The sequence below is a fragment of the Hemibagrus wyckioides genome, linkage group LG29 (assembly GCF_019097595.1).
Source record: "Hemibagrus wyckioides isolate EC202008001 linkage group LG29, SWU_Hwy_1.0, whole genome shotgun sequence".
NCBI classification, from domain to species: Eukaryota; Metazoa; Chordata; class Actinopteri; order Siluriformes; family Bagridae; genus Hemibagrus; species Hemibagrus wyckioides.
The window spans coordinates 12,458,466-12,473,383 of NC_080738.1; the positions used below are offsets into that span (position 1 = coordinate 12,458,466).

The 14,918-nt window shown below is 37.3% G+C and overlaps 1 protein-coding gene across 4 annotated transcripts in view; it reads right to left on the reverse strand.

The window, feature by feature from the left end:
* Positions 1–4,618: 4,618 nt before the first annotated feature.
* The window catches only part of LOC131349275 (phospholipid-transporting ATPase ABCA1), a 160,837-nt gene continuing 150,537 nt past the window's right edge, over positions 4,619–14,918 (reverse strand). For all 4 annotated transcript variants that reach the window (XM_058384830.1, XM_058384828.1, XM_058384831.1 and 1 more), the window contains exons 49-50: positions 6,458–6,701; positions 4,619–5,330 (exon numbers count right to left, since the gene is read on the reverse strand). In XM_058384830.1, the coding sequence (XP_058240813.1) occupies positions 5,208–5,330; positions 6,458–6,701 (367 nt within the window). In that variant the 3' untranslated portion in view covers positions 4,619–5,207. The remainder of the gene's footprint in view (positions 5,331–6,457; positions 6,702–14,918) is intronic.

The following is a 14,918-nucleotide window of genomic DNA, read 5'->3' on the forward strand; positions in this document are numbered from 1 at the left end:
TCTTTTTTTCACTTTTCATTCAAACTATGTACTTTTCTGAGAGGCAGAAACTATTGAAACTCACCAAGCTGAGCATCGAGGTTCGGTTAAAGCAACACTTCATTTCCGAAAACTTGTTTTGTTTTAGATAAAAGCTGCTTTGACTGGAAATTTGTTTTTGTTTTTGTGACTGGTGTGGAGAAGGTGCGAAACACATTAACAAATCAAACCTCAAGAGCAAGTCAGAAAAACAAAACCGCAAAACACCACATTAGTGCAAAATGGAAACAGTAGGTCATTGTTAAATGCCATTTGCTCGGTGCTGATTGGATATAGCGCTCATCATTATGAAAGAAACTGAGAACGTATGAGAAAATATGAGCCGAAAAGTATTTAATAATTGTGTTATTTGTGCTTATTTTTGATCAAGGCTTTAATATGCTGATGTAAAAAATAGAAACATGTAAGAAGATAATCAACTTATACTGAAGAAGGAATTATTCATCACTATTATCCACTTTGCTGTTGTTAAATTTATTGTGGGTACAACTTCCGGTGGAAGTAGCAGTGCAGGGTAGCACGGGGCTCAAGTGGTTAAGGCTCTGGGTTGTTGATTGGAGGATTGGGGTTCAAGCCCCAGCACCAAGCTGCTACTACTGGGCCACTGAGCAAGGCCCTTAACCCTCCCTGCTCCAGAGGTGCAATGTTGGGATATGTGCAGAAGAATTTCACTGTGCTGTAATGTATATGTGTCAAATAAATGCTATTCAGTGTACAGCATTGACTGCCTTGTTGACAGCAGTAGATTTTGCGTATATATGTTGTGATTCGTGTGGGTTAAAAACGAATAGTGCTTGTTGCAGGAATATGTTAAAATTTTAAAGTTTAGGAACAACATGTGCTCTTCATAGCTGCATTTAAAACCAGATAAAATTTTTATCACCTTCCAAAAGAAAACAATCTTACTATCACAAGCAATTGAATCAAGGAATTAGCTAAATATGTTACTTTAAGATTGTGTGAGTGTGTGTGTGTGTGCCCTGTGATGGGTTGGCACTCCATCCAGGGTGTATCCTGCCTTGATGCCCGATGACTCCTGAGATAGGCACAGGCTCCCCGTGACCCGAGAATAGATCGGATAAGCGGTGACAATGAAATGAAATGTTACTTTAAGTTATTCGTGACCACTTCCTCACGTTCTTCTGTTAAGGAAGGAACAGGAATGCTAATGTCCTTTATAATGTCTGTCAAAAGTTTGATTACACAATTTGCTATGAAAAAAATGACTAGCGACAGTGCTGTTTAGGTCTTAATGAAAGTAAATTGTTTTCAACAATCTAACTAAATATCAGACTGAAACAAAGTGTAGTTGTTATCTTTTGTGAAAATTACATGCAGCATCCAATCAGAAACAATCATGTATTGTTCGAAAAGCACTACCCTTCCAGTCATGTTTGCTGTCATGTTCCTAAATTTGTTGTTACGTCAAGTAGCGTTTTTTGTTTTGTTGTTATGTTTCTGCTTTTGTTCTTGTGTTTTCCAATTTACTCTTGAATTTTTGGCTTGTTATTAACTTTTGCACTTACACACCTCCATAAACTAGAAGCTTCCATTAGCATGCCACTCACAGTAACAGCCAGATAGATTGAAAGCATAAAAACTACATTGTGTGTATTTGCCACTAGTGGCAGGTTTATAGAGCTTCATTAATACGAAACACCATATTCGAGCAACAGTGTGTGCTGAAATTATATAACCTTTATCTGTGTCACAGGAGAGTTTCATCCTCAGTTCCTCAGAAACCTCAGTGCAAACGTCTGCTGCATTTTAATGTTCAGATCAAGATTCTGAATCAATGGCCCTGCGTACAAATTTTGGTAAATGTGTAACCCTATATTTTCTCATCTGTTTATCTTGCACAAGGTTATTGGGAACCTGGGGTCTGTCCCAGGGGACTTGGGGTACATGGTACAGTAGGGGACACCCTGGTGGACAGAGTGCCAACCCATCACAGGGCACAAATACCAAACCACAGACAATTTAGAGATGCCAGTCAGGCTACATCACATGTCCTTGACTGGGGGAGGAAACCAGAATACCTGGAGGAAACCCCCAAAGCACATGGGGGCAGAGGCAAGAATTGAACCCCAGCCACAAAGGTCTGAGACAAATGTGTTGCCTAGTACAAAGTCTTTTGTAAGCCATGGTTAAGCAGGATTTTTAGATTCCTCATGGTTTCATATCTATGTCTTTCCAGTGACACCCCACTGTATTATAGCTGCCACTTTGAGGACTGACTATCATGGTTGTATCTCCTCATTAAGATTTATTTTCATTTAAACCCATTATTCAGACTGGACACTTGACTATGTATGTGTTTAATGAGGGTGGTAACTCAAGTAACCACTCTTTACAGCCATGCTGAGCAGAAAACCACCTCACCCTTAAGGCAGATGGCCTACAAAACCAAATGTGAGAGCCACATTTGGTTCTCTGAGGCTACGGTAAGCAGACACTTGTCACTGATGACAGAATGTTGCCTGGTCTAATGAATCTCCTCCAACCTGCTCCATTGTGAGATCCAAATTTGCTATCAAAAGCGTGAATTCATAAACTTTTCTTGTATCAGCAGTTCGGGGTGGTGGGGGTGGTGTGATCGTGTGGGATCCTGACCAAAACATACTGTAACCTAAAGATACTAGGGTAGTGCTGACTGATAGCTAAATTGTTAGTCGATAGCTACAGTAGCATGCTCAGCCTGGTTGCTTAGCAATGGTGTTCTCATGTCTTTAACTGCTTGAACGATCAGAGTATTGGTTTTATTTTTTGCCTTCCCATGTACCAAGCACAAATTTCTAAGTACCTATGAAGTAACATGCATAGTTTGCTTCCCTTTAGTGTTAATATGAACCTCAGTTATTTGGAGAACTGCTTCATATGTCCTTAATTATACAAACTGTAGAATGTTTCCAGACATAAGGATTTAAATACACTGCATTACACTGCTTACATTTCTACATCAGTCATTTAAACTTGCCAACATGGATTTTTATATACCTAAGCTGAATACCTAAGTCAAGCATAACTATCATTAAATTTAAAAACAATGCAAAAGAAAATAATAGAAATGTCTCATTGTGGTGCAATGGAAAAAAGAAAGTTAGATACCAGAGGAGAGAGAGAGAGAGAGAGAGAGAGAGAAACTGCAAACCAGGAAAAAGTAACTGATAATGAGAGATGTGAGAGGAGAAAGAGAGCGAGCAAGGGGCGAGAAGAAGAAATGAGCGACACGCTGTCTTCCTCTCTGAGCAAACGAAAGGTGAGATGTGTGAAATGAAACTCCCTACGGCTCAGACGCTATGTGTGCAAATGTTTAATCGGCTGTTCGTGCACAGAGCAATCTGTCGTACAAACACATCAGGGCTTTGTCAAGAACATGCGCACCACCGGATCCGATCAGGTGTGTATGTGTGTGTGTGTGGGTTGTGGAAAAGTGCTAGGTGCAACTAAGTATTAATGCAGTGAATGTATTCATTCTATGCATATCAGACGTGTGAGTGTGTGTGTGTGTGTGTGTGTGTGTGTGTGAGTGTGCGTGTAAAAAGCAAATTAATAACATGAGCTGTGAGATTTTAATTGAATACCTGGGCTAAAGCAGTGCATTTGACTTCAGACTGAAATAATATTTAATAATTATTTTTTAAAATATTTATTTAAAATAGTGTGCTGAATTTTGAAGACAAATATAATAATAATAATAATAATAATAATAATAATAATTATTATTATTATTATTATTATTATATTATATTATTAATAATTAATAATAATTAATAATAATTGCAATAATTAATAATAATATTAAAATTAAATTATAATTTAATAATATATATATAATTTAAAAAATTTATTCTATCGCCAACTTCCTGTAACTATTGTCCTGAAAACATGACCACATGGGTGTTTAGGGTTCAGCTCAGTTTCCATGGTTACCATTTTTGTTTTTTTGTTTTTTTTATGATAATATTCCATGCATGTTCTTCTTCACTCTTGATTGCTTTAGAATGGTTAATTTTATTTAATAATTCAATACTTATTAGTTTGTTGGCTAACTTATCTCCTGAAAACAAGAGCATCAAAAAACTGGGCTGTGGCTGTTTAGATTTGTTTCCATGGTTATCACAATTGTGTATGTTGGAATTCTAATTTTGTATGTTGTATGTTTCATGTCTACAGGGAAACAGACTGCTTCATGGGAACATTATGAGGCACTGATAAAGTTTATTAAAGTGCTTTATTGTAAGCAAATGAGCAAAGATTAAATATTCACATTAAAATGTTATAATGGCAGTAGAATATCAAGTGTTTCACAGTGATAAGCAACAAAGAAAAAAAATATAAAAATATTAAATATATATTATTATTATTATTATTATTATTATATACATTTATATATATATATATATATATATATATATATATATATATATATATATATATATATATATATATATATATATATTCTAATTATATATAATTATTTAATCAAATAATAATAATAATAATAATAATAATAATAATAATAATAATAATAATAATAATAATAATAATAATAATAATAATAATAATAATAGCTTCATTGAGAAGGCTATGAATTTAGGAGTGATGTCTAAGATCAGTAGAATATCAGTAGAATAAAAGATCTGCAAATATAAATATTGCACTTTGGTCCACTATAAAATTCATATACAAATAAATGTAATGTTATTTAAAGTGATGATGATGATGATGACGATCCATGAAAACAACTGATAATGAAGATGATAAATTTTTTGGCAAGATTTACATCACAACAAAGATATCAAAATAGACTTCCTCTACATTAATAGTGTATTAGTTAAGAGTGAATTATCAGGAAAACAAAACAAAACAATGAATTTAAGAATCATAATCAAATCATCATTGAAATTTGTTTTTTTGGCATGTTTCTATTACAGCATGAAGCTGACAGCTTCCTCTGAACAGTTTCTTTCCAATCATTTGTGCACTTAATAAAATTGCGATGTGAAGATAAAAAGATTCCAAACAACGAAAATATTCCTTTTTTTCTATCAAATTCCTGAGAGCTCCTATGAAGAGTTTTTATTAATATCACAGTAGAAAAGTAGACTTATACGCTATGCATCTTAACATGAGGTCTGAGAGTCTGTTCAGTACTCAGCGGTTATTCAGTGTTTGCTTATTTGTGTGTTGGTGTGGGTCTGCATCGGGATTTCGTCGCCCACATCTACAGGATTCTCGTAGACACCGTCTTCAGCGTCGTGCTGCTGGCGAGCGAAATTCACAAACACCTGAGGGAGATAAAAAATAAAGTCAGATTCAATCTGTATCACTTATTTAAAACAATGTGTGTGTGTGTGTGTGTGTGTGTGAGAGAGAGAGAGAGAGAGAGGGTGAGACACAGATATGAAATGTTATGGAAAGACCACACACACACACACACATGAAATGCTCTCTCTCTCTCTCTCACACACAAACACACACACACACACACACACACACACACACACACACACACACACAAAGATATGAAATGTTATGGAAAAAACATTTTTTTCTCCTCAGATGAGAGGATTACTGACCTTCTATCTTCCATCTATCTATCTATCTATCTATCTATCTATCTATCTATCTATCTATCTCTCTCTCTCTCTCTCTCTCTCTCTCTCTCTCACACACTTTCTTTCTGCCGATTTGATCGCTGAAAAACTCAGTACACAACGCTACGCTATCATTCGCCCGCCTGACAGATTCGCTGATAATCAGTTAAAAGATCCCCTGCAACACTGGCCACACACATCGACACAGATTCCTCCACGACCAAAACATTTAATCTTTTGTCTTATTGATTTTGTATAAGCAGCAAAAGCCTTAAAATATACTGCAAACATGAAGGAAGCAGTTTTCAGACATTTGTCCTTAGCTCTGACCTTGAATCTGTCTGGATCAATTCCACTATCTCATCTGGTTACAATGAACATTCCATATTAATCCTACAGACATTCAACCTTGAGATATCGCACTACCGAGAATCTCGGACAGACGTGTTTACGAATCGACGGCGAAAATTTGTGTCATGATTTCCCGAACTTGAGCGTATATAAATAACATCTCTGTCTTGAAATACTTAATATTTGCTCTGTCAACAATCCTTTGACCATTTGACCTTGCTGTGATCTTGACCCTGGATCAAATACAAAATAAGAGGATGATTCCATATAAATCCTACAAATATTCAAGCACTTGAGCTTGATGCGTAACCATTTGTGTACTTTTCTTCTGCTACCTTGACTCATATCAAAAATGCCATTCAAGCACATGAAACAAGACTCCAGTAAGCTTTTAATTCATCTTTTTTTCTCCTTTTTTTCTGTACAATTTTCACTATCAGTATCGGTGTGTGTTATGTCTGTGTTACCTGATCCAGTGTGGTTTGAGACACTGAGTAATCCTCCACTCCCAGTGTGTGCTGGTATTTACTGAACTGGCTGAAGATATGTGAGAGAGCGCCCTCACTGTGGGGCATCTGGTACTGCAGCGTGTTGTGATGTTTCTCTTTCAGCACGCTGCCCGGGAACGTCAGAGTCACAAACTCCTCGACCGAGTTCAGATCTGCTGTACCGCCATTGACACGCACTATCACAGTGTAACCGTCGCCAAACCTGCACACACACACACACACACACACAGTACTATCATTACTAGGTATTCCATAAATGGTATATTACTTCTGCTAAAGTGTCTTACTCAATAAAGAAAACTTTTAATAAACCTTAAAAAATAATGATTTAATATTTAAACCAACAAACAAACAAATACATAAACACACAAACAAATAAATAAATAATTAATTAATTAAATTAAATATTTAATTTCAATATTTCTAAACTCTCATGTATTCCCATTAAATAAATAAATAAATAAATAAATAAATAAATGGTCTATCTATCTATCTATCTATCTATCTATCTATCTATCTATCTATCTATCTATACAGACAACTCCTGACCAATCATATTGGAGAATTCAAGAGCATGCTTTACAGCAGCACAGTTTCTACAGGTTGCATTTATCCACACACACGCACACGCATACAATATAATAATCACACATCAGAGCAATTGAGCCAAGTTATGGCAAACATCTGTGTGCAAACACATGCTGTGGCTGATGTGAAGACGGCACAAGGAGCATATGGTTAATATTATCCATCTCTCCATGGGCTTATAATTTTCGATGCAAAATACACACACGTTTTTTTTTTTCCGCACTTCTCATCTCACTGTGTCTGGATCCACACATGCTTAAATACTGATCTTCCAGTTAATATTTGACTGCATTTATCAATAGATCCTGCTGTGTCTGCATGCGTGTGTATGTGTGTGTGTTTGTGGAACAGTGCTCCTCTTGTTAGTTCGTCATTAGAGCTCTCACAACCTGCTGTTTTCTGCTTAATTAATCCCCTAATGTTTTATTTACTCATTGTGATATGTGTTAGGAACAATTCGTAAGTCATGCACAGGGAAGCAGGACTTATTACAGGCCGTTCAGAATGTGTGTGTGTGTGTGTGTGTGTGTGTGTGGGAGAGAAGGGTAGAGAGAGAGAGAGAGAGAGAGAGAGAGAGAGAGAGAGAAATTTTCTCAGGGAAGAGCCATTAGGTAACAGCTAGTGTAGAGTACAAGGTAGATGAATTTCATTTCATGTAATTCAATATTACTCATATCCTACATCTATAACACTAACAGTAGCCATGCCTCCTTTAGGGTGGAACACACAGGCCACGCCTCTTTCACTAGACCTGACAGGCACATCTCTTTTGCTACGACTGACAGGTACCTGGCCATGAATCCTTCACTAGTATTGCCAATCACTAAAGTAATGGCATACTGCATTCATTAAGGCCACGCCTCCTTCACTGGAATACATTTGCACAGCAACAGCATCTAGTTTTGTTTCTTGGCTTTATTCCATAATGTATTAGCTCCTCCTTCTGTCAAAATGAGGAAATTGAGTAATGAAACAAGAAAAGGAGGAATCGAGAATAAGCGTTTTTGTAAATTTTGACGTTCCTGGTACCTGTATTATCACCTTGAAGTTGGTCACATGTTCATTCATTTATTCATCTTTAGCAAGTGCTTTATCCTGATCAGAGTCACATTGGCTCTAAAGTCTATCACCATTACACTGGACACAAGGCAGAAATACATCCTAAATGGTTTCCCAGTTGACTGAAAGTCATCGTTTACATAGTCACACCTTCCTAAGAGAACCTGGAAGAAACCAAGATGAACACTGAGAGAATCATCTGACTTTTTTTTTTTTTTAATTAAACCAATTTTAATGAACATCATGTTTGCTTATTTTATTAAAATATTTATTAAGATAATTAATTAAAATTTAATTTTTGTGGTTTATTGACTTATAAAGGCCAAGCATTTATACTAATGGCGTACATCACACTACAAAATAAACCCATTCTAATTAGGAAGCACTGGTGTAACCTTGATGTAGAAATCTTCTATATTCTGCTCCTTTGATTCCTGCAAGGGCATTATAAGAATTGGTGCGTCCTATACAGCAGCAGCAGCCGATTGATTTCAGGGTCAAGGGATGAAGGATGTAGGTTTGAGGAATCAAGGGGGCTTTAATTAGAGTTTTGGGATGCAACCCCTGCTTTCATCACTGCTAGTACCAGGAGCAAAGACCTTGCTTCCAATTTCGGCAAATGTTCGGGGTTGTGTTGCTCTCATTTCCTTGCGAAAGAGACAGGAACAAAGGCTGGGCTGAAAAACTCCTCATTGGAGGCTAGATGGAGATTGTATCCATCTGATAAAGTTTACATTTTTTTTTAGTTGCCCTTAAGTAAAATAGGCATAATAATTCAAGCAAGGTCTCTGCTGTATCCGAAGTGCACTCAGTCCGAAACACTCCATGAATTTTAAACACTTAATACGCCATTGGAGCTGAATTAATCGAAATGTATCTATGAAAACCAGATTTATTTTAATAAAAAAATAAGCAGTTATCAAACCGATAGTATGTGAGCTTCACTTACTGCCATCTCGACCTCTTGAAAACACGTGCCAGCCTTTTCTCGCAGTCTTTGCTCAAGTAAGTGTGGCACAGAAAAGGTCACGTACCACAAGCACCAGAAAGCAAGTTCAGAGTTTATAGGTCATGGCAAAAGGCTATAATCTGGCAGGCCAATCGTAGAACATGTGCATTTTACAAGTGCAGAGAGGTGGGTCCTGTTATGTGTGCCTGTCCTCACATCAGATTCAGTTCTGATTTATTGCCTTTCCCAAAGTGACTGTCTGTAGGCAGGTCCAAACTTTAGATGATCTTATAAAACACTTCCCGTGTACTCAGCGTTAGTGCACTGCATTAAGGCGCTTTGTAGCATTACGTCCTAAAAAAAATCATCGGCTGAGAGGACAGACAGCGAGACACTCTAATGTCTGCGACAAGTGACAAGAGGGTGGTAAAAGTGCGCTTTGATTGGTGAAGGACAGGCTTATGGGGAGTTTTTATTGGGCACTACTGTATTTGTGTTTACTTAGAGGCTGATGGAGGCGTGGCTATAAAACAGTTTACGTTTATAGAGAGATTGATTAAGATGAGTCACGAGTCTTTTTCAAACACGAAAAGGGTGTGTGTGTGGGGGGGTGCATGTGTGTATGAGAAATAAGAAAGAAGTGGAAAAGAAGCTACGAACAAATACGAGATAGCCCAAACAGGAAATTAAATTTCGTGCAGATAAAGAGATATTTGCAAGGTCAGGTGTTATGAAAACTCTCCTTGGAACAATAAGTTGCACTTCCCTTTCTTTCCCTTTCCCTCAACAGATGCAGATTAAGTCTAATCACAAACCAAATAGCCTAGAGGTGAAGTGAAAACTTCAAACCTTTCTGAACCAGTAAGATCGTAAGGGAGCTTGAGGCCCTGGACAACATCCAGGGGTCCGGACCTCTTCCTCACTTATTTTTAAGTCTAGACTGCAAGAAACAATAACCCCCCTAGTGATCTCCATCCCTTCATCTTGTAGGTGTGGAGCATAGATCTCATACCAAATATAATTACACTTTATAAATATTTTCTGAGGATTACAACTGCTTTGATCTAGTGGTGGAAAAGTGCTTACTGAAAAAAAAAAAATCCCCTGCAAACGTCAGCGATGTCTTCACACGGATCCTGCTGCCAGAGCTTCTGGAAGAGTGGTATGACGGACATCGTTTCCACTCCGGGAACAAGCCAGGAATACTGTTGCTCTGATCTTTATGGATTCTTTGAAGTACACTACGAACCCTTTAGATGTTATCCTGCAGATTGGCTACCCTAATAACTAATCCAAAGAAGGTAGGATCAATGAAGAAACTCAGGAGGCAAAAAAAACCCTCAACTTTCCTCGGATGCTCCACTTTAACAAATTGTGCCTTTAATATAGTGTCTGAGGACAAAAACACCCCAATTTGGGGTAATTCCTTCAACTAAGAATTTCACTTTCTGGGGCAAGTAGGACATTTTCAATCAGTATAAACAAATGAATTATTTTGTTGTTATTGCAAATCTGATATAAAATGAGTCAGGACTCAGGAGTCAGGGCTTTCAGTGTGGGATGTTTTTCCCTCTGTTGGGATAACCTTACATGGAATTTCAGTGGTTGGAGATAACACCTCAAAATTTTAGATGCCTATGAGCAAGCACTTGGGGCATCTCAGAGAGCAGAAATGGGTTTGATATCAACATTTATTTTCAAGATTGAACATTTTTGAACTTTTTTTGGAGGGGGGACTTTTCTATGAATATATTGCCCCTAGTAGGCTAGATAAAAAAGAAATACTGCAAATTCTTAAACCCATAAGTGTCTGATAATTTCATATAAGCCATTAACCACAACTGTGGAGTGTAACATGGCATGGACATGGCCATCCCAAAAACAGGCTCAAATTCCATTTTCTGGCCTCTGGGAAAAAGAATTAAGTGACTTATTAGTTATTAAGTTATCAAGTTAACCTATAAACTAAATAATATAAATCAATAGACAATACAATCCAAATAATACTTATTTGTTTCATTTTTTCATTCATCTTCTGTATCATCGATTCAGATCCAAACCCTAGGAACTTTGGGTGTGAGTCCAGAATATACCCTTGATACGACACCAGTCCATTGCTGCCAATCATTTTATATTAATTTACTGTAGTTATAATTTTTATCCTCAATAGTTCTTCAGCTTGTCTTTCTGGAAAAAAAAAATCGTATAGCCTCTAAACTTATAGACAATAAAATTCTTCCAGCTTGGTAGGAGTTTGGATCAAGTCAGCAAGACAAAATTTCAAAGTAGTATCCAGAGGTTGGGATTTTAGAAGGAAAAGAACCCTTATGTATTGAAAGACACCTTTTCCTAGTGTCCCATATAACTTAAAATTAGGTCAGGATTAAAACACAATGGTGTGTGCTGTTAAGAAAAATAATCTACACCAAGGTGGTATGAAGCACAAAGCAAACAGATGTTATTTTCCTGTAACGGCATATCTTTATCTATATATTATTTTTAAAACATTGCTTGTACACCACAATGTATGAATGTTAGTTGTGAACTGGAAATACATAAGGGAAATTCTTGTGTTATAGCAGCTTAGTCAATAACAAGATACAACATGCAAACACACAATAATGTAAGATTTAAAATTAGCCATTTGTTAGGTTAAGGCATTGGACAATGATTGTGAGTTCAAATCCCAGATCCACCAAGCTGCCACTGCTGGGCCCTTCAGCAAGCCCCTCAGTTGAATAGAACGAGATAAAATGTAAGTCACCCTGGATAAGAGCATCTGCCAAATGCCAGAAATGTAAATGTAAATTTTGTGTGTTGAATCTTGTTATTGACTAAGATTTGCTCTCATGGGATCAATAAAGTATATCAATCTATCTTATCTTATCTTATCTTATCTTATCTTATCTTATCTTATCTTATCTTATCTTATCTTATCTTATCTTATCTTATCTTATCTTATCTTATCTTATCTTATCTTATCTTATCTTATCTTATCTTATCTTAATTTGTCACATTTACATTACTGCACAATGAAATGCTTTATTCGCATATTCCATTCTTGGGGGTTGGGGTAAGAGCGCAGAGTCAGCCACGATACAGTGCCCCTGGAGCAGGTGGGATTAAGGGCCTTGCTGAAGGACCCAACGGAGGCAGTTTGGCAGTGGTGGGGCTTCTATCTATCTATTTATCTATCTATCTATCTATCTATCTATCTATCTATCTATCTATCTATCTATCTATCTATCTATCTATCTATCTATCTATCTATCTATCAAACCTACACATGGCTACATAGTACTGACACTGGAGACTCCTTCCACACATTTTATATACTGTAAATATCCTCCTATTAAACACTTCACCATGTTAATTCTTATACTGTTTAATATTATCCTTAAGTATAGCCTTTAAATATAAGGTTTAGTCTAGAAATGGTAGTTAAACACAGACAAGGGGATAGGATCTGAATTACAGCCGATACAACCGTCAGAGCTGCGGTTATTGAACTTGAAATCCCTTTGATATCATTTAAAAGATTCGATATGCTTAGACTGCTTGGCTTCTGTGTGCGTACATTTATTTCCATTTATTCGTTTTGCAGACGCTTTTATCTAGCATCAGATCCTGCACCAGCTTAGCTTCTTCTCACAGGCCATCAGGCTGGTGAACTCTGAGCAATAACACCATTACAAGCATAACCCACAATACTTTATTTTATTACGATCGTTTATCATATCACTTACTGTACTGTAGTGATATCAGATTCTGCCTCTGAATATCTTTGTACTGTACGTGCATTACCTTCCATAATGTGTTAATATTTTATTGTACTGAATTTGTGCAACATCTGCCTCTATGCCACTGTTTACATCTCTGTTTTGTCTAGGAGGGAGTGTACAAATGTAGCACATGGATTTCACTGTAAATAGACGATTAAACACTCTTTAAGCTCAGGACAAATGAGGAAATATAAAGTAAGGACAATATATGTAGTGCTTATATACCTGATTTTAAACAGTGCTAGAAGAGCAAGAAGAGAAAGAGCTAGCAAAGTTTGCATTCTTTATTTCATTTCAAGGCTTTGTCAGAACTCCTTTACCAGGTTTATGTTTTCTTTGCTCATGTGACTTTGCATATCGCTGGACGTGAGTGAATAAAAACAGCTGCTGTCCTAGAGGTGGCAGCAAAAGGAAAGGAAGAGATGAAGCAAGAGAGAGAGGGAAGAGATAAGGTGATGTAATGAGGGGAGGAGGGAACGTGGCGCTGCTAGGTGGTAAGGTGATGGAATGTTCCGGCAGCTTCTGTTGTCAGACACACATTATTGCTCACGACCAAACGCACACAAAAAAAAATCCCCAAACCACTTCAACCGCCCTATGACAGGAAGGGTAATGAGAAATATCACGCAACAAATTCATCCCTGCTTCCTCCTCCAACATGTTTTCACCCATAACCCAATCAGAGCCATGTTATCCCCTTTAATATACCAGCAAACACCCAAATGCTATCAAGCTGAGGCGCTACCTTAGTAAAACACACACACCAGGTTAGAAAGTGGGGGAAAGAGAGACAGGGGGTGGAGGGAGGAAGAGTCAGAAATGGAGGGATGTAGCTAGCTTTTGTCTCAGTGTGATGCTGCACCACACAGCATGCTCTCAATGAGGGAGAAACACAAGTGAGAAAGAAAAAGAGAGACCTAATCACTTCTTCACTCATTAAGCACACCCACGCCTCCTGAATCATTAATTACAACAGCCAGGGGACAAAGAGAGAGAGAGAGAGAGAGAGAGAGATGAAGCAAAGAAAAAGATACCAATACCAGGTTTTTTTTATCCTTGTCACAATCTTCCTTTATAATGATTTGATCTTTTTGTCTTTAGTTGTAATGTCTTTATTTTGTATTTACTTTATTAGTTACTATACGCTGATTATGGTTGCAGTGAAGAAGAGCAGGGTTTCACGTTTGTTCTGTCAAGAAACACACACTGGGTAAAAGCTTTGGGTTGTGAACATCGGTTACTGCAACCTGTTTTATCGTGTTACTTGTATTGGAGGAATATGAGTACTTCCACATTATTAGGAAGACCTGTACACTTCTTGCAGTTATCTAATCTGCCAATCATGTGGCAGCATAATCGTGTGACAGATACAGGTCAAGAGCTTCAGGTAATATCCACATCGAACCTCAGAATTAGAAAAATAAAAATATGTGATCTCTGCAACTTTAACCGTGACATGGCTGTTTCTGCCAGATGGGCTGGTTTGAGTATTTCAGAAACTGCTGATCTCCTGGGGTTTTCACACACAGCTGTCTCTATAGATTACAGAGAATGATGTTTCAGGCTGAAACACTTTGCTGATGAAAATCAGAGGAAAATGAGAAAACACAACACATTAAACCTTGACGTGGATGTGCTACAACTGCATGATCACATCAAGTTCCACTCCTATCATCCATGAACAGGAATCTGAGGCTATCCTGAGCACCAGACTCACCCAGACTGGACAGGTAAAGACTGATTTTAAAAGACTGACAGGTGAAAACTGCCCAGTTCGGGTTAAAAATATGTAGAAAAAAAAAGTAGAAATAAAGAGACAGAGAGAGAGATAGATAGATAGAGAGAGAGAGAGATCTGTCAAGCATTCATCCCTCCATTCTGTAAAGGGAAAAAAAACATAACATAATCTGACAACACACACAGACACACACACACTGACCTCCTACCCCGTGTGTGACATTTAGCATTGTATAGATCTCACCTTTTATGTTAGACATATGGCCACATGCATAAGATATGACCTCAGGAGGTGCAGAAATAT